The following is a 27912-nucleotide window of genomic DNA, read 5'->3' as shown; positions in this document are numbered from 1 at the left end:
CTTCACAGTCTTTAAATGAGGACATCATTGGCAATTGAGATAGTCTTTCATCAAGGCAAATTGAACTAGATATCGAAAGGAAAACCGTTATGGGCGCTAACAATATATCGAATTCACATTGCTGCAGCATTCTCATTAATCAACACACCTGTAGTCTTAAATTGCTATCAACAAAGTCGTCTTTCTATTGAACCACAGAGAGAATATTGCATTTCCGCTGCTTTGCTCAAGCCATTATTAAGTACATAGATTCATCTTCCCTTCCTCATATAAATGTCATTTTAATAGAGAAAAGAAAAGCTGACATGAAAAACTGGTATCTAAAAGAGCAAATGTGTAAGGAGGAAGAGCATTGCCAGAGATCTCTCAGTCATTATACACAGCTTTGTGATTTGCAGGTTTAATGTGTATGGCCAGAACTTTTTGGCCTGACTAATGGCTAACTAAGGAGGCCATGCTTTCAACAGAAAAATCCATACGCAGACTTTCTATGAAACCTCTGTCAGTGATCAGGTTAAATCTAGCTTTTAAAGGGAAAACCTTTCAGCTTTGAGATTGGATGTGTCCCAGATTCCTATCTGTCTTTTCCATGGCTGTGTAACCTTTGTGAAGATCTCAGAGGAAGAAATGTTCCTTTATTTATTAGGCTGTCTTACTGCCAAAAGGACTGTACTTGCTGTGAGGTTCACATACCCAGAGAAGTCTATGTCAGGTGGAGGAATTTTAGATCTTTTTTTTTCATGTTTGGGTTTTACGAAATTCTTCTAGAAATACGCTGTCTTGCGCTAATCAGTGAGAGAGTCTGCTCTCAACGCAATCAGCTGCAGAAATAGTGAAATAACTGCAATGCTAACATTAATAAAAGCCTTATTAAAGCCTTAAATTAGGTCCTAAATTAGCTCAGTTTTAGACCAGATATAAATGGAAGAACGCTGAAGCTCACAGGAGTTTTCTCTTATTCTTGGGGAGAAGGAAACAATCAACTACATTTTTGACCCAGGGAATGCAATTAGGATGTATGTGAAACATTTGCATTGTATATACTTTAAGGATACAACTGGAAACCTCAAAACTAAATATCGATAACAGGTAACTTACTAGTAGATAAAAAGTAAGTACAAGGTTTCTGTCAACATCTCAGATATGCAGTCATGAAAACTGTAGAAAGGTTCACATTAATCTACTACCAGTGCTAGTATGACTTGAGTGTGGTGCCGTGTACAATACTCAGCAAACTGCTTTGGCTCTGTTAACCCAGAAGTATGTGTTCAGTGCTCACTGGAATGTTTTTATTAGTTTCCTCAGGTTCTCTAAATTTGAAACTGAAGCTAAGGAAGAAATATTTAAAATGTAAAATGACTCTTAAAGAATGCAGAAAGAAGCATGTGTGGTCCAGGATTAAGCCTCCATTTATTGCTACAAGCAGCTTCAATCCTTTGTCTTTCAGTCACCTTAAGCTTCTGCCTGTATTTCATGCTGGTCTAATGAGATATGTTGGGAAAAAAGCAATCAGTTTGTATGGATGCAAGTGCTTCACTTAATGTTCCTCACTAGTCTTACAGTACCCTTTGTGACAGTATACTATTAATGTGTGTAGTGTGATTCTGTCAATCAGATTATATGTTACTTTGTCCAGGTGTGGAGTACTGTGCAAACAGGGATAAGCTTAGTAAGCATTACAAGTAGCTAACCTAGCATTTAAAGAGGAAATGCACTTTGATCGCTAAAGGTCAGTGCACCTTTGATGTCTACAAGGTTTTTGCCGACTGTCATTTAGAGTCGAACCAGCCTTGTCTAATGAGAGGGGCTTCTGAGCTGCATGTCAGATTCAGAGCATTAGCCAAAATCAGTGAACAGCACCTAAGCCTTCTGAGATGGACAAGTAGTTTGGGGTGGATCCCTGTGAAGTCCAACTTCATCATTAGGGATAGTACTGCGAGCCCACCTGGTATCCATTTGCATAAGGACAGCCCTCTAATGGGGCAATAGTTACAATCCTCTTTGATCTCTACATCACATCCTTCCTTCACTGAGGGGACATTCATCATTGCTAGTCCCTTTTCAGATGTGGTAGATACTGAAAAATGTTATTTCCAATCAGAATATATTCCATTTAGTCATGTAACTGTAAAATGTAATTCAAATGACCACACAGTGGTGGTGTTTCAGATAACGCAGAGTGTTTCTACTCACGAAAGGCTGAAGGCAGAGGTAGAGTTATCTTCAACTTCTTTAAACTTTAAATTTTTATTAAAGAATAGAATTTAATCAACCGGTATATCAGTGGTCTGTGTGAATCTCCAGAGTATAGGGTTGTTTCTCATGTAAAGCACCAGCAGTATTAACTGGCTGGTGAAAAAGGACTGGTAGTAAATGACTGACAGATCTGAGCACAGTATCACATTAACTGACTTGAATAGACTTAACTACAAGAATGTTAGTACAAACAGCTACAAAAACAAATGCAAAAGCAACACCACTATTGGCAAATCATTAGTATTTCAAAGAATTTAGTGTCAAATTATTTTAATGAGTTTTAGTCGGAGTAATAAGCATTTTGCTTCTTTTATGTTTGACGTAAGAGGACCTTGAACTGCCAGCTTTTTGCGCAGCTGTTGAAATGACAGCAGAGAGCCACTTAGAGCAACCTTCTGTCTAATGAAATATTAGTGAACTTGGTACCTGAGGCTGTCAGGAGCTTGCAATGGTACAAGGCTTCTTACGTAAATTTATCCCTGTAGTGCAAGTTCTAGAATCTGCCTTTAATTAAGGATGATGACAAAAGTAGTCACAAAGTAGTCACATCAAGTCTGTGACTTGCTTATTGAATACAGTTTAAAGACGGTGCTCTTGCCTTACAATTCAGCCTTTAACTGGTTAAAAGTGACCTAAAATGATTTTCAGTTCAAGTTTTAAAATCACTCACCTTGGCAAGTCTTGCCATCCTCCCTTAGTCTCTGACCACTGGTACACTTACAGTAAAAGCTACCAATGGTGTTAGAACAGAGCCCCTCACATCCTCCATTGGTTTCCTCACACTCATTTACATCTGAGAGAGAGAGAGAGAAAGAGAGAGAGAGAGAGAGAGAGAGAGAAAGAGAGAGAGAGTTGTTGTAAATCTGTACTTGTAAAAACACATATACACACACACACTCAGATACACACGCTCATACATACACACACAAAACATTAATGCAGAATGTATGCTATTACAACATGCATCCTTTGATATTAAGTAAATTCACATGAGCCCCAAAAATAGTTATGAAATTAAAGCCCAAGACAACATTAAACTGTGCTTTCTTAAATGTTTAATATAAATATTGGTAAACTGTCAGTTTGATTCTGTTTAAAGAGACAAGTCCACAACATCAGAAAACCAGTTTTAAAAGAGAAACCTTTACTTTGATGGTTCTCAATGTTGACCTTTTCAAAACACAGGACAGCTGAAGTCATTTGAAGACATTCCAACTTTCCAACATTATGAACAGCTAAGTCTACATGTTCTATTTGGACTATTAGGAAAATACTTCATTTTAAATTCTGCGTGACTGGAGTAGAAACAAATAAATTAGTTGGCCAAAACCAGCTGTTCCTCACATGATTCAAAACAGTTCTCATGAGAAATACTCGTATTAAAATTCCAGCATTGCATCATGCTATTTCTGTGTTTAATGTTAATGAAGTGGTTTTCCATACTGCTCTTCCTCTGCTACCTTCTATCATATACAGCAGAATACATTGTATAGTGTCAGAAATGTATTCAGGTTATTATGAGGTCAAAGGATATTGGGTTAGTTATCGGAAAACAACTTTGAGTTATAGGAAAGCTCCTGACCTTCTTGCATGGCTCTTTCTCAGTGATTTATATGCAACACTAGGTTTTTGGCACTGGTCACATTCTCTGCTCTCTGTAAACAGCGTGAGCACATACAGCAATGCTGAATCATGTAAGTGTGTTGTTTTTGTGCTCGAGCATGTTCGCACACATTCTGCAGCATGGAAAACGCTCAGGTGGTTGTGAGTGCACTATTTACGATCCACACTTCACTACGTAGCGTGGAACACTTCCTTCTGTCTCCACAGGAGATGTTCTGTCATCTTCTTTTCTTTTTCCACAGTTAGGCAAACTGCGATCCACTTTTACATTGAATTCAAATTAACGTTTGAATCAACAAATTAACAACACTTAGGGGGTTAAAAATAATAAACAGAATGTGTTCTCAAGGACACAGCACTGAAGCTCTGAAAGGATGATGTCTTTCTCCTGTGAGGTGTTTTCCACAGTTTGAAGGACCTGACTCAAACGAATCTCAGTCATGCTGAGAGCATGTTGTCTTGCATTTCTGCTTCAGAACACAATACCCCTCAAATGGTGGTGGGGAAAATGAAGAATCAAGGAAAATTAGACCTAATACACTTTAATGACCTGAAAGATTGACAGTGGTTACAATATTGGAACCCTCTTTGTATATCCTTGATCAAACTTAATTATTGGATGAAAACTTTTAGTAACTCAGTTACGGACTGAAAAAAGTCATCACCTCTGTGCTTGTTTTAAGTGATTGTAGATATGCATAAGAGTAGAGATGGGCATGATGTAAGAAGTGTCAATTAAAGGAACCCAAAGATCTTGATGATACCATTGACATACCTTTTATGTTGCCATGTTTTCTGGTATTCATTAATAGGCCTTGTATGAAAATGAACTGAAAAATATTGAGCACAACATTTTGCTAATTCATTCAGTGCTGCAGTTAAAAAATGTCCCACAAACAGGGACTTGTTTAGATTTGGGCCTTCTGAACAGTAATGCCTCTCATTGCTTCCACTGAATAATCTATCTGCATTCACTCTGTACTGGGAGAAAGAGAGGGAAATCGTCTGTGATCTAGAATAAACAAAGTGCAACCAAAGCTATGTTCATCTGGCACTGCTCTGCTAAAGGCCTGGTGTCATTTAAATACAGTAAAGCCTTTGTCTGTGAAACATAATATAGCTCCATTGCTCTCCTGGCACAGAGGAATCTAACAAATCCCATGTAATATGTTTAATAGAAGTAAACATGCATGAAGTATACTGTCATTGCTTATAAAATGAAATCTCGAGCACAAAAGGATAAAATGGTGATTTCAATAGTCTTCGCCATATTAAAATTGAACTTGTCCTCTTGTCCTCAGCCTCTTCTCATCCTGATTCAAACAATGTCAGTCTACCATAGCCATTCATGCCAGGTCTTAGGCATCTGTCCCTCAAAGGCACTTGGCCCTTTCCAGAGAAGGCTGACACTGACTGGAAAACCCTGAGAATGACTGTGTTAGGAGCAATCAGGCTGGAAAAGTCATTTCTGCTCAACAGGCGGGCTGTGAAACCACAGTTAGCTGCTTCAGGTGGAGCACTGAGCCCCAAGGGGCTCCCTCACACTGAACAGGCCAGGATATGAACTCCCTCGTCCGAGCAATGCCTCACCATGCTCCGAGAGATTCGTTATCACATACACCTGTGTGAGATTTGGAAGGGACACTTTCTCCATCGGCCATCAGATGTGTATCCCATGATGTCATACTAGTTCCTTTTCCAAAAAACAAAATAAAGGAAACCTTGTCTAAGGTCCCAATAGTGTGTCTTTCTCATTATAATAAAATCACACGTTAACATTCACTATTACTGTAAATTTATCCCTTTTCCATGTGGTTAGTTTGCCAAATAAATAGCTTATTTGGGAGCAATGTAATATATCAGATTACACAATATTAGACAGGACAATTTTGCTGATTACTCTGACACTTTTTCAGTCCAATACTAGGGGTGGGTCTGATCCAGTTCTGGGAGATTTAACAGGCATTTAAATCTGATAAACATGACTGTGATCAAATGCAAAACAAAAGGGCTTAATATATATTCTACTGTATGGCTGTTTTGTTCAGTGAGATGGGGAGAACTGCCTGGTAAAGTCATCTAGAAGAACTGAGGAGAGGGAGACATTGATATGCTTTCATTCCAAAAATCTGACTTTCACCACATAGCATTCACCTTCACATAAACTGCGACATGTGTAATATAAGATGGATGCACAAACAGAAATCAATGTCAGATCTGTAAATCGTGGCTGTTTTAGTGTCGTTACGATTGCTTTAGCCTTCTCACCCTGTCAAATACCAAACGAGTGTCAAATCTCACACCTCTTCATTATTAAAATGTCCAAAGCTTTTCCAGAGTTAACTACCGTTTATCAGGATGCATTCTGAGACAGTATTTCCTTCATTAGAAACAGATGAATTCTGTAAATTGTATGTTGTGGATATCAGGTTGGGTAACAAGGGCCACTAGAGGGCAACATTTACATTCAGACTTTTTTTTTTTTTTTTAGATTAGACAATGAATGAAAATTGAAACCAACAATTCAATAAAATATGAAACAGTTGATGCAAATACAGCCTGATTACATAACAGATATTCTCACACAATAAAACAGACAGTGTGTCTGTGTCTGTGTGTGTGTGTGTAGGTTATCTACTGACATCAACAGTGTGGCTCAGAGATGGAAGAAAAGGGTGATGAGTCTAGGCAACACGTGGTTTCATTACTTTCAGAGAGACAAAAGATCTGATACACCTGTTGGCAAAAGGAGTGAAAAACTGTCTGAGGGAGGAAAACAAGAGAAGAAACATGAGGTCTCTGAATGGGTGTGTGCCAACACAGGTGTGCAAAACACAAAAAGGGGCAGCTTGGTGGAGGTTGGAGGGTTGGAGGATCGCGCTAGCCTTGTTTACCTCAACAGCACTGACATGGCAGCTGTCGCATGCCGCTTGACAACTTCTAATGAATTTGTGTTTTTTTGTTTTGTTTTGGGTTTTTTTTCTTCCTCCGAGAAGAAAAGCACCCTTCTCTTTGTTTTGAGGTTACACTAAAACTAGTGTGTTTAATGTAATTAATATAATTAATGCATGTGTGTAATTTCAATCCATATTTTCCATGTTTTCCATATCAATGTTTGGGTTTATGTGTAGAAACAAAGAATCTATTGCCTGTTGGCCCTGTGGGAACAGGCCTCACCCAAACCTTACAGCACAGCTTCGTAATTGGTGAATGCGTCTCTGGAGTGAAAGCCATAGCTATGCGTTCCCCTTAATCGGCCTTGACGCTCCGCATCCTGTTTGTTACTATTGCATGAAAGAAAGCAGCACATTGCCAGTAGGCACAGTACCACAAAGACTTCCAATGAGTCACAGAGAATCAGCACAAACCTCCCATTTCCCTCAGATAAAGTCTTGTTTAACAATAATGTGACACAAAGGAAATGTTAATCATTTCCAGATACATAGGTTAAAACAGCAGCTGATGAGAATAATTTAGAGAGAATGCTGATGAGAAAATTCCTATAGACAGCATTTGTTGTTGAGACATTTTAAATAAGCACAGGGCATATAAGCAGTTCGCTGTTATTTGACCTGGTTGAGCTCATAGTTTACTGTAACGTTGTAGAAAGTTAAACATAGCACAGGCAAAATAAATTTTAAAGATAACTAACATTCCACACTAATTCATCATTCCTGTAATAGGGTGTGTTGCACTGCACCTAGGTGAACCTGTACTAAGATTACCATAGTACCCAGCACACCATCAGTAGGTGTGAGGGTTTCTGAATCCTCACTATGGACCAGCAAAGCCATGACATAAAGAAGACCTCACACTGAACAGAACGCAGACACTATTTATATCTACGTTATTGCTGTTTAAAATAGTAATGGGACGGCAATTACGAGCATCTTAAATGAGACTTTGTAAATGCACTTCTGTTCTCCCTGAGCTTAAGGAAAATGCCTACCATTGTTTTTCTGATTGGGCTTTGATGAGGTTACATTAAGGCATGTAATGAAAAACCAGAGATGGGTTTGGCTGGATTTGCCAGGCACTTGCAAACAATCCTTAAATAATTTGAGTTTATAACGGCACATATTGAGATTTAATGAGAGGAGCTTGAGAGAGAGAGACTCAAACTGGGTAGCTGGGAACAAGAACAGAGACACAATATTTCAGTCATTGTTATTTTCAGACGATTATGCCTGTTTCTCTCAGTCATTTTAGGCTATTTAAAGCAAGACAGAAGCCCTCTCTTCGGGGAGAAAGTTTGAAATGTGAATAAGTTTAATAAAATTCAAGTACGTCTCTGTCCACTCTGTCTCTATGAATAATAGATATTTCAGACTACTCTTATTATGCTAATCAGGACACTCTGCAAAGTTTAATAAGATTTCACTCTGCTGGGACTTCCTAGCCATGCGTCTATCCACACAAAACCTGCAGCCAAATGCTCAACATTTTGATCCCTGACGAAACTATTAATCTACGCAATCGGACCATTTAATATTTAATTGCCAGATGTTTCTCATCTGCAGGTCATCTATGTAATTTAGAAAGAAAACGAAGTGTGAAAGGGGAAAATGTCAGTCCCATTAATAAGTTTCCGCAATCTTCAGCTGGCTAAGATGAATTTTGAAATGGAAATAATACTATTATCAGCCATTATCAACAATTATCAGCAGCTGACAGATGCTGAAAAAAATGATAATGGAATATTAAAAAGGCCATTTGACACTAAACCTCTAGAGGGAACCAAACACCAAATGCAAATATGAAAATGTATTACATTTTTAAATGTTTGTTGCCATTCATAATCCCATCTGTCAACATGGTTTGTGTTGTCACTCAGGGAATATGTAACAAATCAGGATAGATTAATCACACTCAATAAAGTTTTTAGCAGGGAGTAAAAAACTGCATTATACAGATACAACCACATTATACATACATACAAGCAAGCAGTTTTGTGCGTATGTTGATTAGCAGAATCTTAAGGTATGCATGATACTGCCTTCTGTCAAGAAAAAAAACACAGGGCTATCACAGTATTACCAGGAGGTCTGCTCAGAAATGCTCTCCTGTAATCATAATGTGAGTGCAGGGGATTACGCATACAGTCTACTGCACTTTCTCAGTGAAATGTGAATTTACTCCCAGGCTGTATCTCATGCCTGGTGATTATCATCAGTGTTGATGTTTGACTAGAGAGTCCATACTGCCATGACCCGCTGAGCTTTACTGCGCTCCTGGGGTTCGCTGGATCCGACCCATGAACTATACGATGAACAGTGTTATATTGCCTCTGTCATTTTGGATTTTGGCAGACTTATTTAGGTTCATGTTATGTAGCCTTCAAAGGAATAATTTTCTAAGGACCTTTGGAAACATTTGGTAGAATGTTGTGCAAGACAAAATACTCCATGGTGAACCTAAAACATCTTAATGGCAAAGATTATCAGCTAAACTAAAATGTTAATTGAACAACATACAGTAGTATTTTACATATAGTGTAGAAGATGAAATATACATATTTTCATGTCAAACAATGCAGGATTCATCAAAACACACAAAACAACTTTTATCCCTTTCAGCAGTCACTTTTGTGAAGTGCTCTTTAAACCAAATCAAAACACTGATTTATAAATCCAAATTTTACAACCATTGATTGGATCCCAGTAAGCGATAATGACAGTGTTTTGACTGTAAAGGCCAGTCATGTACATAACATACCATGGAGCCTCTAGAATACAGTGGGGTTACAGGTGCCATTGTGTCAAGCCATTACTCAAACCTGTGTCACTTTCCTTTGTGTGGTTTTAATTTGAAAGTGCCTGATCTATGAGTCCCAAAGGACACTCATTCCCTAGGCTGAAAATATATCACAGGCTACTGTATTAGACTTGGCATCCAGTTCAGAGAGTCTGGTAATGGAATTACAGGAGTTAAACCTGTGCAGTGTGTGGAATGAGGATCGCTCAGTAACGTCTACTGGAACAACATGGCTTTGTGTTACAAGTGAATGGGTAAAACACTCCTTCACTCTTGAAGTGAACCAGGCTTTCATAAAAAGAGGTCTAAGGGTACCCTTTGTGTCCACAATTCCCCTCCATCTATTAGCAGATATTTGTGTCATTCGTAGCCAGAGTGGAACATGGAAACTGTTGGTAAAATAATCTAGCCTTTATCTAGGAATGTCCAGAGCTGGTGCCAGGGTTTTGGAGTATGACAGACTCACAAGGGGAATTAGAGATATGACAAATCACTGAAGTACTTCCTACATTATCTCTTGACCTCTCACATCTACACAGCATGTTCCTCAACTGTGGACATGGGCAAAAAACAAGACAGCCCCCAAAGGACCCTTTGCTCAAAGACTGGGGGTCCTGCCAAGAAAGAATCATACTGAAATGATACAACAACCACATATCAACTGAGACAAGCATTTCAGACTAATTATATCAGCCAAAAATAAATTGAATCAATGTAAGGGCACTGGAGAACATCTGAGAAGCTAGAAGCTTCTAACTATGATGATTATTCTCCAGCAAAAAGAGGAACTAACTGAAGAGGAGTATTTTTAAGGCCATTAAACCACTGTCCTACTCCTGTATTACCCAACTTCATCTCAAAGATTATAGATGATCAACTGAGAATCAGTCTCTTTGTAGTTTTTGAACCCAGCACTAGTGAACTCTCATACTCTTCATTTCACAATATTGGTCAAAGGAAACACCGTTCTGTATTCATGACAGACTGGTTTTTAAATGACCTTTTCCTGCTCATGGTTAACAAAAGTATATAACAGTTATGTATAGTGATGAAATCTACATATTTCAGCCAATATATGTGTGGCTGATGGTATCTCAAACAGATGGCACTGAAGTGCAGTTAAAAAAAAAACAAAAAACCCAAATTATTAAGGCATAAGCAAATCCTTTGTTCACTGTTAAAAAGCAATATTTTAATCAGCACCTGTCATTCAATATAATACATCATTCTGTTAACATATAACCTATATCAGGATTGAACATCATGAGCATAATCATTATACTCATACAAGTTTATACTCATAATCATTACACTCGGCATACATTTGAATGGTCTTTTGATTCCATTGTCATAACAGGCCGCAAGGAAGACATTCTTCAATAAAAGTCAAACTCCTTTCAGCAACAGCTCATACGATAGCAGTAGTAATTTACTGGTTAAAAACCTCCCTTTGTCAGCGTCTGAAATTTGAAACCTCTCACTGGCATGTATTTAGTTGTAACTTTATAAGTATGCTATTACATATACTTCTATTATCTTATTCCCTCAAACTATTCATCTGTCAGCGCCCATTTAGGGTGCTCTTATCTAAATATTTGGAGTACGGGCTGCTGCTGAGAGAGATATATGAGACAGATGGAAGTGGTTCAGGAAGTCTCGCCACCCTGCCCAGGCGTGAGTGCTTGTGGGGCCAGGTCTCTACAGCCCCTCTACTGATAACACACTCACCATGAGCACTGGGGTGTTAAAGAGTGGGGGGATGGCTGGCTTTGCAAGACAGGAAAGGATCAATTGGACCTGAATGTGTGTTTGTAGGTCCAAAGTTGTAACATATGTAAACACAGCTTAAGACAACGACATTCAGAAACAAAAGGGTACATTCGAAAGGTAAATTTCACTTAAGAGATCTTTTGAGACTACTGTTCAAGGTTATGTGATAATTAGGGTGAGCAGAATACACAGAAGAGTGTTGGTACATAGAAAAGATTTATCTGCTTGCTATGGTCATGATGGCAATGTATGACCAAAGTCATTTCAAGATGCGGTGACAATTAGAGCACTGTATTCCCGGGGCTTTAAGGAGCCCACGGGAACTAAATCAAAGACAGATGTGTCCCAATTGGCAGAATAAACAAGGTTAATGAGACAGCAGAGCTGTGAATCCAGTCCACATTATGGTAGGTTTATTTGTCAAACAGTCTACAGGCTCCAAGATGAGAGAGTCCATTTCAGGAATGTGTGTCATTCCAGGTTACATTTAGGTCGGCATTTAAGATCATTTTCTTGAATTGCACTAAAGGCTCAAATATCCTGACCCCTCAACACAAAAACAGCTAAATTAATCCATGTCTTATTTACACATTTTTTTCTTTGCCATAACCTCACTCAAAGAATATTTAAGAACAACCATGAAATACCCTGTATGGAACAAATAGGCCTATGACCAGAAAAGTAATGTACAGCAACGACTCTGAAAATGTAAATTGGCTAAATCTGTACCTGTGGGGATAATGGAATCCATTAACATGGTCTAAAAATGAAAGAAATAGAGGCAATCTGCTACGCAAAAAACTTTACTCAACATGTTCATTATCACTAGGATACAACTCAGCTCAGCATATATTGTGCTCAGCACAAGCTTAGCATATATTGTGTCTATCTGGTACTTGTCTGGACCTGACTCTTGACCTTGATATACTCAGAAGCCTGAGGCAGAGTAAGACATGGAGGTATTCACAAATTACTGCTCTGCTGTGCCATTTGTCCCTCTCCAAAACAGCAATTTATCATTCCCCGCGTGCACTCTTAGAAGACGTGTTGCCAAGTTCAAAGTCCTGGGGTCAGTGGCCTACGCATTCTAAAGCTGTGGAAACAATGATTTCATATGTGCGAATGAATGTATGTGCGATGCTTTCACGTGCCTACGTGAACTGTAACTCCATCTTCATACAAACAATTTAAAAGAGCGAATATACGCATGGATAGAGTAGTTCATTCAATGAAACCTGCTGATGCATTTCTCCATCAAAGCATGTCAGTAGCAAAACAAAATCAATGTAGTCTGCCAGTACCTTTTGGCAGCAAAAGCACACAAGCTTAACCTGCTTCCCCGACCTCTCAAATTTTGGTCAAGTTCAACTGGAATACACACAAACACAGGATCCGGTGACTAGTGCTTAGAGTGAGTTATCACCTCCTGATCACAGTGAAACATTCTGCTCTCTAATCTGGGAATGTTTCTGTGTGCCAGGTGCTTTAGGGAAGTGCAGATGTCACTTAATTCTTTGTTGGTGTTTTGGATTGGGGACTGATTACTTGCTCTGGTGGTGACTTGACCAAGGACTCTGACCCATCAGAGCAGAGACAGGATCTCTGGCAAAAAAAAAAAAAAAAAAAAGAAAGAAAGAAAGAAAATATATTTTTGCAAATCTCATACTGAAAAAAAAGACAGCATGCATTGTCACCTGAAGGTTTTCACATTATACATATTATACCCTGTCCATACAATATTCCACGTAAACACCGTCAGTGTTAACACTGGGGAATTCGCTGTGTGGAAGCAAAAAAAAAAAAAGACGTGTAAATATTAAGAAAAAGGACATACATACTTTCACCTCCCTAATTTCAACACATCTACTGTTTCATGCTCGAGTGCATTTAAACCTCCTCTTAATTCTTTAAGTGAAAAATTGCTCTCCCTTACTATTACAGGTGTGCCACCCATTAAGAGGGATTAGCATTCCCAATCAGATTAAAGATGACATTAGTGAGCAGCATAACAGAGACGGTGACTTAAGCAGCACAGACTAGGTGAAAAGACAAAAATACAACTTTTGAAATATTTGTTAAAATACTTAAGAGAAACTATCAAGTCCAATTTTTCACACATGGAGTAGACAGTTGGTATTTATACCTTCAGGGTATAGTACACATACTTGTTTCACACAGTCAACATTTTCTCTAATAATAAAGTACTGAAGCTACTCCGAACTGTACACTGATCGACTGCATGACAGAGGAGTCCTGCATCCTCAGACAGGAGCTTACACACTCAGATGACTGTACAACATTCTTTATGAGAGAGAGTAGCAGGGGAGGATGGACAAGGAGAACATAAATCATTATTAAAATGCTGGTGAACATGAGAAATGGGACTTCCTCTTAATAGTTTCTGAGGATTCTTGCTCGATGTCTGCCAGAGTTCTTTTTCCTGAAGCTTCACACACATGGTCTGACACAGACTGTCATTGACAAAGACTTGCAGCTGTAACATCTGTACCAAAAACATTGTTTCGATTCCCATTCCATTCATCCTGGGACAAATGCACTACAATATAATTCATGAGATGTAAGAATGATTGTATGGCACCAAAGTTTATAATGTCTAACATCTTTAGCCACTTTCAGAGGGGAACTAATCCCTATTCAATAAAAACACACACACGCATAAAACATAAGCATGTAAAACACACAGACAACCATACAGAATCAATGAGAAGACTTAGATGCAATTCATCAAAACAGGGCAAAAACATCCCCTTGATGTGTGAATAACAAAGCACTTCAAATTCAATTTTCTCAGCAAAGAAAAATATGGCACTGCTTGTTGTCCCTGAAGGCAAAAGAAAGAGCCAAAAACTGTTTGGTCCATGTTCTTCTAAACACACAGAAAAAAGAGCAACAGAGAGAGAGAGAGCGAGACAGAGAGACAGAGAGACAGACAGAAAGTGAGTGAGAGAGAGAGCGAGAGAGAGAGAGAGAGAGAGAGAGAGAGAGAGAGAGAGAGACAGAGAGAGAGACAGAGAGAGAGGCAGAGAGAGAGGCAAAGAGAGATTTCAGATAATTCGCTGAACTCATAATACAGGATGGTATGGGGACTCGTAGCTTTTCCTCCTTCATGGGAATGTGAGCCATTTCATCATGTCTTGAGGGATGTGAGGGGTCACTGACCGGACGTTCACTAAATCAGTCTGATTTCCATTTCATCTACCTCACTCTGTCAAGGATCACACAGCACCTGCTAGGGCTCCTCTGTCCTCTATCCAAATGTCTCGGTGAAGAATATTTTACTTGTGAGGCCTCCCTCTAGGGAACTAAAGGGACACCAAGTTTCATTCTGATGAGGTCAAGTCAGTGCAAGCATTCTTTTGGGGCCATTTAACTGATTAAAAAAAGGAATATGGTAATATTTGGCTAAATTATCATCAGTCAAAGTTCATATAAAGTTCAAAAATGTTTACTTCTGAGTCTTCCAAGTTGGAGAGTTGGTGATTCTGTCCTCTGAATGTATTTAACATGCTTGTGTAATGGCAGTCATTCATCCCTCAGTAACTTGGCTAGAATGGACATCAGGACTAGGCAGGCCTGATGTGTCAATCAGCAGATCAGATCACACGCATAAACGCGCACACCCGCACATGCACGGACACACACACACAGACACACACACACACACACACATACACACACTTTTTTACATGCAAGTGAGGACTTAAACTGTAATGTAACCAAAGATTGAGAGCCATAACAATTACCTTACCACACACACACACACACACACTAACTTACAGACACGCACATGTAATCTGCATGAGTCTCCACTCCCAATAACACCAGGCACTCTGTCTGAGAGTTCACTGTCTTCTTTCTCTTTCCAAGACCTTAGAGTTATCCATGGTGTTTCTAATGAAGTTATATTATATTATATTATATTATATTATATTATATTATAGCTACCAGTTTATATGACTCATCAGGAAAAACTTTATCCCATTCACATTATAAAGGAAAACTTATGTTCCTCATTATCTGCAGGTGATTTTGAGATGATAATTTGAGATTCTTGTGCTGAGCACCACATGCCATATCCACTCTGACTTACTTAAACATTCACAGATGCAAAAAGAAGTCCGTTGATGTTGAAATTGGCCATGCATCCCCAACAAACTACAGGCAAATTGTCTGGCAACCACAGTAGTTTCTGGATGCCTGTACTGACAGCAAAAATAATGGGCATCTTGGAGCAGTTATTTTACAGAGTCCTAAAATAACAATCAAGGTTGAAGAGGGGGAAAAAGAACTAATATGTATACATAACTGCAGGCAAATGCAGGCAAAATATTAAAGGGACAAAAACTATTTGTGTCATCGACAGTCATATGCATCCATATTTTTGAAAAGACCTTCTCTGTCCAGACTTCTTTAACATGAACTCGTCAGGGGTCACACAATGTCAGGATCATAGTCTTACTATTAATCAGTCTATACTTTAGATTTCCGCAGTTGGCTTACAGAGAATTTCCTTAATTTGTCACACTTCCTTAACAAGCTCCACTGACAGGATCTATCTGTAGATATTTGGCATTGATATCCTTCTGGATTGCCAGTGTTTTAGCATTCAAGACTGTGTGATTCTACAATGCTATGTAATTTTTCAAATAATGTACCTGGAAGAGGTCCTAAAATGGAGATTAGCGAGGACCAACCACAATATTCACCAGCACATTTAGTTTATTAATCCCTTTGGATACAGCCACTTCAGTTATATTATATATCAGCTGGAGTTCAGAAATCCCAAATAATCACAAAAGTGCAGACAGGGGGATCAGAGGAAAAGGCCTGTCCTTTGTTTTGTGGCTCCTGTGGGAAATGAATGCGTTTCAAGGAATTGTATCGCTTACCCTATCAAAGTGAGCCTGAGAAGTCAACACCAACTGCAGCCTGAAGATGCCTTTTCTCTGCCAAGCCCACCTGCTGTGTGTGCAGTTTAAATAAGCGAGGGTATTTACACCACAACATGTTTGAATTTCAATTTTAAAACACTAATCTCCCAATTTCATACTGCAACCTCAGACAACTGCTTTTCAACAACTTCTCTATAATCTCTATAATGTTTTAGACATTTCTCAGAGATTAGTTTTATGCTCTTCCTACTGGTGAATGCACAGTCATCATCAAAAGTGGATCAAGTAGCCCAAGGGAGTTTAACTTTCTTCCAAATATCCAAATATCCAGCTCAAATTATTGATCTTACATCATAGAACATCTTACAGGCTCTATACTATGGTGAAAATAAATCTCAATGAGTTCCGTTGTGTCCTAAGCAAGCACCTCTTTCTTAAGGTGCTTTGATTTGATTTATCAATCTTTGACTAAGACACTTTCTTGATTTGAAAATCAGTATATTCCAGTTTTATCCCCAGTCTCAAATTTCTACATCTTTTAACAGCTTGAGCTGCAGGCAGCCTGAGGGGACTTGCCAATGTTGCCTTCCTCAGAGGCCCTGCAGCTGTGTAGAAAGCCCTCCACAAAACTTCACAGACCTACCATAAAACAGAAACACTTCAGAGTACATGGTTCCAGCACGGCATTCTCGCACTTCATTTCATACAAACATCCCGAGACAGAACACTGAATCTGCTGTCTGGCCAAAGGACTCTGGTTGTCCTGTCAGCTACCTCTTGACCCCTGAGCCACTCTGACTTACTGTAGGCCAGTGAATTGGGGGTATGGGTTCAGGTGAACAATGCCCAATTTGAGGAACATACAATGAACAGAGCAGACAGAGATCAGATTCATTTGAGGGTAAAAGGTTGCACATGAAGTAACTCCAGAGGCTATTACAAAAAGACTTTGGTAAGTCAACATATTGTTTGCCGGGAGGTGAGTAGGTGTTTTAGTTTTTTTTTTTTTCATCTGGTTTCATCTGAGATTAGGCAGTTGAAAAGAAATTTTAGATATTACTTATGAAACCCAGATATCTCAAGAATCTCACCTCCATCACAAAACGCATTAAGACAGAGATAGTTGCCATGCATTTGATTCACATATTCCATTTACATTACATACTGTCAAAGGTATTAGGGATTACCACTGAATCCAAAGCTATGAGGTGTTACAGCAGTTAGGTGGCTGGCCTGGCATCTCTCACTTAAAGTCTTTGCCAAGACATTAGCTCAGACACACACACAAAAAAAATCTACTCCTGGGGACCAAAATTATACCCAGGAGTATATCCATGCAAAGTACAACTCCTAATGTTAAAAATTAAAGTTTCACTACTCTGTTGGTCAACACTATTTTTCACATTTAGATAATGTTCCTTGGACTTAAATTTCTTGAAAGCCCTTTAAGGTGCCTAAATGGAACAAATAATTCTATCTATACACTAACAAAAGCCTCAGTGTAAAATGCAAAAATATTTAGGTTAAATTAATAACTGTTTATGTTAAATTAATGACTTGTTGGGGAGTGTTCAGACTTATTTAAGGTGTGGAAAGTAGAGCTGTTTGTTCCATTAAAGGTGTGTAAAGTTAAAAAAGAAGGGACAGAGAAAAGTTCCATATGTATCACTTACGTGGTATGTCTACTAAAGGCCAGGTGAGAAGTTATTACTACCATAACCATAGAAACCAATATATTTGCTCGCTAACTTTCAATATCCAGTTTTTCATCCTTAAGTTTTTAAATGAAGTATTAGAACACTTCTTTTATGAGGTATTATTTATTCTTTTTCAGTCATGAAACATCTAAAACTTTATGGGATCTTGCTACCTGTAATTCTAACAGTAATTCCACCATAATTCCAATAACTCTGCTACAACACATGCAAGACGTACATTAAATAACATAAAATAACATAAAACAATGAACTGTAGACTTTCATGAGGTGCACTTAACTCTTCTCCTCATTATTTTATACAGAAAATCTGTAGAGGAGGATTTAGTTAGAAGTACGTCATACATCTGTTCTTCTGCTTTATAATCATTATAATCATATTGTATGAAGAGGCTGACAGGTGGAACTAATGGTCTTAGCAACATCATAGCCAAATGTTCTGAAGGGAATCATAGAAACTGGACAGGCAGGCATATGGGCAATATAATTTTTTCCTCCATTCTATGACAATATTTTATGATCTTTTGGTGGGCATATATTCTATAATCAAAATCATTTTCACCTGTGTCTTTGGTTTAGGGACAACCACTCGTCTGAAAAAGATTACAATAAAACCAGCCTATAATTATTTGAAGAACCAAAACCAAATCTTCAGTGAATCTTAAATTAGTTGTACCATTTTTTCAATAGTACAATGTTTTGCCTTTTCTGTTCTATCTAGCGATACACTACACTATCTGAGGATTTTTTCTGTGGTTGCTAGTGATTCCAATTGTTCAGAAGTTCCGAAAACCTTCACGTCGTTGATTTACAGAAGGGGACAGCGCAACTTTGTTGTTTTGACATCCTCAACTTGCTCCTAAGAGATGAATTTCCTGAATCATTACAATGGTTTGCTGATAAAATTACTGGCCGTCCACAGTTTTCATAAGGCAAACAAAGTGATTTGCAGGTCAAGTACTGATAAGCAGAAGAAGACAGCCCATGTATAAGGGATAAGACATAAAACATTTTTGTTAGATTAGAAAAAAAATGTGAAAATACAGTCAACTGTAAAGAGACCCCTGGTTTTATTCACAAGAAAATTGTTGCAATTTATAAGCTGCCGTGATTTCACACATATCGTCATCAAGTTTCAAGTTGTGTTTTTAAGACTCTCTGATAATACAAGAGCAGGATGAAGTATTACTTTTACTAATTTAGAAAAGGCAGCAAAGCACCGACACATCTGACATGTGCAGACATGAATGAACCATCTTGAGCAGTGCCAGAGCTCAAAGGAAGGAAGGAAGCCTAGCCTTCCCCATGAGAGAGAGAGAGAGAGAGACAGAGAGAGAGAAAGAGAAAGAGCTATCACCACAAGCACACACAAGTCTGATAAAATTCACCACAGTAGAGAAGAGACTGTTGTTGATTGAAAGATAGTCACATAAAGTTGAAATGTCACAGATGTAGAGGTCAGTGGAAATAAAAAAGCCTATGTATAGTATCTCTTGTGTACTCACCATACTGGCAGCTAGGTCCATGAAATCCAGCAGGGCAGTCGCAGAGCTGGGACGAACCCTCCTTACAAACTCCTCCATTAAAGCACACACCATAGCTGCAGAGAGCTTAACGGAGGCAAAAGAGAATAAGGTTTCATCAGGTTTGGTCTTCATCAAGTGGCTGTGGTAGGAGCCTTTTCATCTTTAAAAAGACACCGACTTATTGGAAGCATCAGCAGTTCTCTACAGTACTTGAGGGGGAAGTCTGAACAAAGCCAAGATCCAGCAAAATTTGAACATAACATTTGATTCTCAGAGGTTTTAAAGGGAGCTAATCACTCACCCCAGCCAAAGATCTGAATGATTGTAACAGTTTCACAAAATAGGTTTCGCACCCCTCAGAACTGAGAGTGGGCCTTACTCTCTGCAGCCTTCACACCCAAAACTGCAGATGGTATTGATTCATTTTGCAGCCTCTCTCAAACCAAAACTGGTACAGAGTCAGTGGAATCTGTATTACTCGCTCTGCATCCAATGGTGCCTCTATTTGTCAATTTACCAGCAAAACTTCGGTTTGTTCCCATCTATCTTTCCAGGTGTCTTACATTTACCCATTCAAAACACTCATTTTGAATTCTTCAAAAAAGAAAACATACATGTTGAGAGCTGAATGCCATATGCTGTGCATGTGCAAAAGTTAAATTTGATCAAATTAATATGTTTACTGGGATACTCTGGACAATGGAGCTATCTCATGTAAATATGGAAACAATTGCAGGTCTATCTATAGGCTCTACAATAAGCAGAACATGAAATGGATAATCATCAGAGAGGTTTTTGTAGAAGCATTCCCACATTGATATAAGTCCGTATAGTGCACACAGAGTTCCCAGCCAATGGCAACTCCCAACACATTAATACAGGTTTCCCTGGTGGAAATATTTTTTTAAATAAAACTGTCAAACCTTGGTGTTTGTCCAATAATTCCTTGGAACATGAATACCATGATACACAGTTTGTAAATTCTCATATGATTATCAAAATCCTTCTCATTCACTTGACTTTGTGCTGAAGCAAGTCACACCTGTGCTATAATTAAACAGGAGACATCAACCCAACAGAAACCGTGAGTATGGAATGCAAAAACACGATCATATCTCAACTGATAATATAACACAACTGTTTCTCCTTAATGTGCAAGACAAGACTTCACAAGTAAGAGCTGAATGTCCTTTCAGAGAAACAATAGGTCAGCTGCATGTACACACATGTTTACTACTTGAATAATGGATTAACAGAGCTGTTAGACCAGGGAGGTGGAATTACTGTGTAGATTGCTTGGGAATATCTGGACAAAATAGGTGCACGTGTGGAGATTGATCATATACATATATATATATATATATATATATATATATATATATATATATTTTATTTTTTTTCTTTTCTATTTTTTTCAATAGCCCATAAAGACTTGTGAAAAACAGGATCACAGCAGTTGGGTCCAAACACAATGTGAAAGAGCTGACAATCAGTCTTTTCATTCAGCGTTGTGTTGGGCAACTATCCATGTCTAAAAGCAGTCAAAACATTCACAACTGTTTGGCTATGTTCACAGAATGCTTGGCACCTTTGTGTCAATTACACAGCGCTCCTCTGACTAAATCCAACCACCAGTAAAAAGCTTAGAAGTCCTCAAAACTCCACCAGACACGATTACACTAGCATTTGTTTATTAAATTAAAGGGATATTCCACTGGATAGGCTAAGATATGTACTTAGTGTTCTAAGTCCCACTGTGGAAAGATGGAGAGCTGTCTCCTGGACCCTGTGATGTTCCCTAACTCACCATACTCCAAACCTAATGACTTAAATTCTCTCTCCCAGCTGTCTCTGCCATCACGTTCTCCCAGCACAAAGAAGCCTTGTCAGGGAGGATTACCAGAGCATGATGGGAGGAGGTCACTAAGTCATCCAGGTTTTTCAGTCCTACAAAGCACTGGATGAGCAGGTGTCGTAAGTTCAGCCTTTCAGTCCTTTTAAAGGCCTTTTAAGCGTGAAAACATGTGTTTTGGAAACAGCATGTAAGAGAAAATGTTTGCATTCACGATAATGATCCACTGTCACATACGAATTCACCGTGCACCCAAGCCAACCTGAACAGATTAGGTTTTAAGCCATCTTCTGAAGGCTTAATTTTTTTAATTTATTTATTTTTAAAATCGGAAATGTAGATGGTGACCTAATATACTTTTACTTTACAATTGGGACAGGACTGAAGTAGCTAAGTTCCCAGGCAAATACCTGGAAAATAGTTATATTAATTTTCCAAAATCCATAGTCAACAGTATTTCTTTCAGGTCTTTTCGTAAATGCTTAAATACTGAAATGCTGGACCCCCTTAAACAGTAATGTATTAAACATTCTAAGTTTAAGCGAACTGTTTTATTTAACACAGCATCTACCAGTCTAAACAGTGCACACAGTTTTCCTGCACCATGCCCTGATTATTAAAACGTGCATACAGACTACACAGTGAAACTTTTTTAACGTGGTTGACATTACCACATCTCAGAGAGCTGTGATGATGATCATCAGTAAATGCAGAGGGACTAACCTTTATGTAGAAACACAAAGGAATCTCAGCGATGTCAAGGCATGAAGAATGGCCCAAAAACAGACAGACAAACACAAAGAAGCTCATCGCGTCATCTTGTGGTTAGAGAACTCGTGAAAGTGAGGAGAATTGCTTAACTGTTTTAGGAGAATGTGTGTGTGTATGCATGAGCATGCCGTGTGTGTGTGTGTGTGTGTGTGTGTGTGTGTGTCTTTGCGTTTGAAGTTTACATGGGTCAGATTTCATCACTGCAGGGACTGACAGCATGAGCATGACTTCCTGGCCCACAGGGAGGGGATAAAACCATTTCTTGCTCTCAACAAAACTAGCCATGTTTCTCATAGTAAAAGTCCATGTCCATGTAATGAATGTCTGATGAAAACCTTTTGTGGGGGGACTGATGAGTGCTATGGTAATGTCACTAACACCCTACCCCTAGCATCTCATAAGCTGCTCTAATGGTTGAATGAAGGGAGATGGATGAAGGGCAAATGCTGAATGAAAGTGTGATGGAAGTAGATTTACAATAAATAAGGGGCAGATCTCTGTCAAGGGTGCTGTCTAAGGAATGCAGGCTATGTGACTGCTATCCCAGCGTAAAATTGGCTCAAAAGCCCCCAGACAGGTTTCATGTGATTGGGGACAAATCCTCTGATAGAGACTGGGAGAGAGAGAGGCTGCTTCACTCCAGTCATTAGACAAGGCTTTACTGTTACCATGGTACCAACAGAGAGCAGGTTGTTGTCTTTATCTGAAGAGTGAGAGCACAAGGGGTTTATCAACATATACATGTCTCTGTGAGTGTCAGATTTGGAAATATAAGTCAACAGCAACCATGCAGCCTTTCTTCTCTTAATGTAATCTGATAAAGATCATACTTCAAGGCTCAGACAGTTTGTGATCTGGTCTCAGAAACAACACTGGTGACAGTTTTGTCACTCCCAACAGGTCATGAACTAGTGGTGATAGAAGGGTGAGAAAAATAAAGACGTGGTACTTACGGTAGAGACAGCCAGCCTCTCCACTGAGCTGTGACCATCCAGGGCAACACTTGCACACTGTCTGATAGTCCTGTCTGTACACCTGCCTGTAACCAGTGTAGTAAGCAGTCCTGCAACCAGTCAGGGAACAAATCAACATTAGAAGTGGTTTGGATTACTAGTTCAGCTTACATTCTTTGACACTGAAGAGAGAACCAATCGAGTGCTTTGTACTTAAACAGTAAACTGAATGCTGTGACTTTCATACTATTGCTCTCATCTGACCATGAATGGGAAACTACATGAAACTTATCCATTTTTAGAAAGGACCACCCCCTAAACTGACTGAATCATGAAAAACAAACAGGATTTTTTTGGGGGGGGGGGGGGGGGGGGGGGGTATTTAGAATGTATTCGTGAGTATCTATAAATCTAGCAAGTCTGTCTTTGTCTAAATAATACTCCTGTCATTGCAAAGATACCACTTGGAAATGAAGACAAAGTCCCTGAGGGACATCTCACTTTATGTTTCCTCACAGGACTTTTAGACTGACAGCAACAAACACACTATAATGTTTATGGCCTGTTACTCAAGGCTTGTCAATCATCAGAGCATGTCCCTGCATTACACCACAGCGAACAGTAAAGCTGTGTGTTAAGCTGCATGTTCCACAGGGGCTCTACTATGATACTGTTAATCAGACTCACTGACAGACCAAACAGGCAAAGTTTTTCCCATAGGACTGCTCTTTGAGGGATGTTTTCATTCTGTTAATTAACAACATTCGAAAGAAGGAAAAAAAGATCCATGCGTCGTCGCATTACAATTTGTTGTTTAACATTTAGAGATGTATAAATATGTTCAGAGACAATCTGGGGAACACTTTTAGAGGGCACATTTAGAATCTTTCCATGCCACAAAGACTATTCTGTACTCCATTCTATGGGACTGGAAACAAAATGACTGTAAAACTTGTCTCCCTTAAACCCTAATTAGTTCAGCATTTGTCCACCTCATCTGCAGCATTTCACATGCCCACTTCCAGTAATGTGGTCTATTCAATGACCTGCTATAATTGTCCAGAATACTGATGACTCTGGGAGCCTTGTGCCCCTCTTTGATTCCTGGAGCATCTGAGAGCTTTAATAGTCATCTCTCATCCGGCAGATCGGTTTCCAACCACTGTCTCCCCCCTACTCCTCTGCCCAGTCTCAAAGGCAGACTGGTATTAGGTTTCATAGGATGGTTCTGTCAACATGTAAAATGCTGTTCAGACAAAACAGTTGTTGACAATGGTCATTGTCATTATGACACCATGTCACAAAGTATTCCCATTGACACCATTTGGTATCTGATTCCAAAAAGGGAATATGATTTCAAATGGGTGCCAAATTGTCACAAGAATTTGACCCTGATCCTAACCTGGCAGTGACCTATTCTACTGTCCAAGAAAAGCACAAACACAAGGCCATGGTTTATTTCAGTGAGCCCCATACAGGAGGAATGGGGGTGTCATTCAAGAAACTATGAGATCTTGACCTTTGCTGAAAATCCTGGTAATTCTTTAAATTAATCGGAGATCAAATAATGCACTCAGTGAAATATCCTCAGGACGGATAGATGGATGAATGAATGGCAGAATTGTTTCAGGCATCCTTCATGCCATTAATCACTGAGTATGTAAGCACCTCAGCAAGTCAGTCAGTAAATTCAGTACACGACGGGGTAGTTTGGAAAGTGATGGGAAAAGATGGGAAAGTTGGGAAACTGAAGACTGGGAAAAATCACCACAAGGATAACGTGACATGCCTAAAGGGTTGAGTAAGGGACTTCTGGGACATGACGAAGATGATGAAGTGATAGGGAGATAACGTCCACTGAAGGTTGACAGCAGAGCAAGAGGGGGAATTTAATTGGGTCCATACTAACCTTCTTTCATAACCCATGCACCAGGGATGTCCTACACAATCTTGTTTCCAAACTTTTACCATCCGTGTGAAGGTCTGTACGCACGGTTGCTTCTCAGCTACAATAATTTTCTGCTGCTCCGTGCACACATTTGGCCTAGCAGAGATTAAGAAATAATTATTCCATTTCACCATTCTTGCCAAAGTTGACCTCTTAACTTTTAATTAAAAACCTTATAGAAGCATCTTTTGTTACAAAGCATAAATTTAGCCCACTAAAAGAAACCATCATGGAGTGTGTGGTAAAGTAAAAATGTCTGGTCAAACTTATTCAAGTACTTCACAGTCCATTTATAATAATTCTGAATATAAGAATGAGTTTACTCCAAAGTTTACTCCAAGCCATATTTAAGAGAGAAGGAAACCAGCCCATAATTAGCTTTATAAAATCTTTTCATATAATGCTGAGAAAACCAAAAGCATTTTACCATTTCAGTGTTCCGAGACTGAGCTCATTAAAGGTCTCTTAATACAAAAGACAAATCATACAGAAATAAATGTGTATACATATACTATGTGTACTATGTGTGTGTGTGTGTGTGTGTGTGTGTGTCTGTGTATACACATACACATATATATACATACATATGTGTGTGTGTGTGTGTGTGTGTGTGTATATATATATGTGTATATGTATATATATACATATATGTGTGTGTGTGTGTATGTATGTATGTATGTATGCATGTATATGAATGCCTGAACGTTTATTTATAGGGCATTAAATGAATGAACAATCTTGTTACTTCTTTTAAGTTAAAATAGTTAAAATTGTTTAAATAGCAGATTTGCAAATGCATACAAATTTGGTAGGCTCTACATCGCTAAACTGCCACAGGCATTCACCGAATCAGATTCTGATGAGTTGAAAACAGATTGCCCCAGGTGAGCATTTTTCACTTACATGAAGGACTGGAGACTTCCTCTTGAACCGACAGATAAAAAGATCCAGTTAAGTAGGACAAGAAGTGTCGTGACGGTTTTTAAGTATACCTCTTCCATTGTTTCGCAGTTATTTAACGTTAAATTAAACGTACAACCTAATTTAAAAAAACAAAACAAAACTTTAAACTCTTGTTTTTATCAGTCAGTACATCGCTATGGTGTGATACATCACTGTGCAGCGTCAGTGGCGTGCACCTTCATTACAGTAAAAGCACTGTACGATTCTTCGCGCGCTCAAATAAATATGTGTGGAGACTTGTTCTGTGGACAACACAAGCGAGGTGCCTCCGACACGTCAAGTGTAATTGGCACAGTAAACCGCCTTTTTATATGTTGCTGTAGACTTGCCTCATTCAAATAGCAATGTTGATATGTTATAAATTTTAATAAAAACCATGGAAAGTAAGGTTAGGGGCGACTTAATGCTGAAGAATTATTCAACAGTTATTCGACAGTTTTGACTATTACGCAGAAAGTTTTTGAAAACTCGAGACGCACTTGTCTATAACATGAATAATGAAAACTTATTCTATAAAGTATAATTCAATATATTCACACATGACAATAAGTAATAATGTTAATTCTCTCTATAAAAGTAATCGCCATGCATTACTCGGCTGGACATACATTACTTTACCCTAACGTACATAATACAAGAACTCCTGTGAAGTAACATGTTCGATATTAAATATGCGCATGAATTAATCAACCTTAAGAATGAATTTTCACCCAGACAGTGCGCTCTTTCACAAAATAGCGGATTAGTGTTTAGGTTGAACTGATGTGGTGCGAAGACTGCAACGTCCCGAAGAAACTTGTGTATTATAGTGCCATCTTGTGGTGCTCTCTTTCTCTCTCTCCCTCTCTCTCTCTCCTTCACACACACACACACACACACACACACACACACACACACACACACACACAAATTAGGCTTTTATCTTCAACCTAGATATTTTCAGACATATTTTTCCAGATGATGCACTGTGTTATATCCACTCTGAACACTCCCTTGCAGACCATAAAGGATGAGGACACAGAAGTGCTGTGGAGGGAATGAGATTTTGGAACAGCTCTTCTCTGAAGGGCTCCTCCACACAATAGCTCTTCTATAACCTCCTATCATTGTTCAACTTGTGATGCAAAACTTCCACACGAGGGAGTACTGGAAGTGTGTCTGAAATGGAACACATTGCCTTTATTCATTGGTAACACAAAATCCTACAACAGGATTTTATAAGCTTTCACAGGATATTTATTATTTACTAATTTACAGTTAACAAATGTTGGTTAACTAAAAAACAACATTTAAGTGGATATAACAGGCAACAGGTAACTGAGAGAGGAGCTGTCTCTATCACTTTACTATTTTCACAGTAAGTTCTCATACTTTGAGGACCACATTATACATGGTCAAAAACTGAGAAGACAAAACTGAACAGCAGCTCTATACCCTGTAAAAATGTTCTCCTATTCATATGAAGGTGTCCCAGAAAATACAATCAACTCTCAAATTTTGCTGTATATCATAGAACATTTATCATTAACCTCAACAAAAATAACCCTAAGTTCCTTTTTGATACTGTATCTAAACTTACCCAGAATCATTCAACTCAATCTAGCTCTTTTACCACAAACGATTTTGTTGAATTTTGTCTCACAAAAAATAATTCGTGGTGGTATTCAAATTAGTTAAACATTGCTCAACCTTTTAAATATGTCACTTAAATCTAGCTTTTTACCCTCAGCTTTTAAAATGGCCGTGATCAGGCCTTTACTTAAAAAAACAAACCTTGACCCTGAAGCCTTAAATAATTAGAGGCGGATCTCTAATCTGCTGCGTTCTTTCAACAATACTTGAAAAAATTGTAGCTGCTCAGCTTATAG

General features: G+C 38.7%; 1 protein-coding gene across 1 annotated transcript in view; it reads right to left on the bottom strand.

Annotated features, from left to right (window-relative positions):
* megf6a (multiple EGF-like-domains 6a) overlaps positions 1-25215 on the bottom strand; it is a 54031-nt gene extending 28816 nt beyond the window's left edge. The window contains exons 1-4 of the mRNA XM_030767736.1: positions 25043-25215; positions 23134-23243; positions 19537-19641; positions 2927-3049 (exon numbers count right to left, since the gene is read on the bottom strand). Coding sequence (XP_030623596.1) covers positions 2927-3049; positions 19537-19641; positions 23134-23243; positions 25043-25215 — 511 coding nt within the window. The remainder of the gene's footprint in view (positions 1-2926; positions 3050-19536; positions 19642-23133; positions 23244-25042) is intronic.
* Positions 25216-27912: the final 2697 nt, after the last annotated feature.

Source organism: Chanos chanos, chromosome 3, assembly GCF_902362185.1.
Source record: "Chanos chanos chromosome 3, fChaCha1.1, whole genome shotgun sequence".
Classification (NCBI taxonomy): domain Eukaryota; kingdom Metazoa; phylum Chordata; class Actinopteri; order Gonorynchiformes; family Chanidae; genus Chanos; species Chanos chanos.
This window is presented reverse-complemented; position numbering and strand designations above follow the sequence as displayed.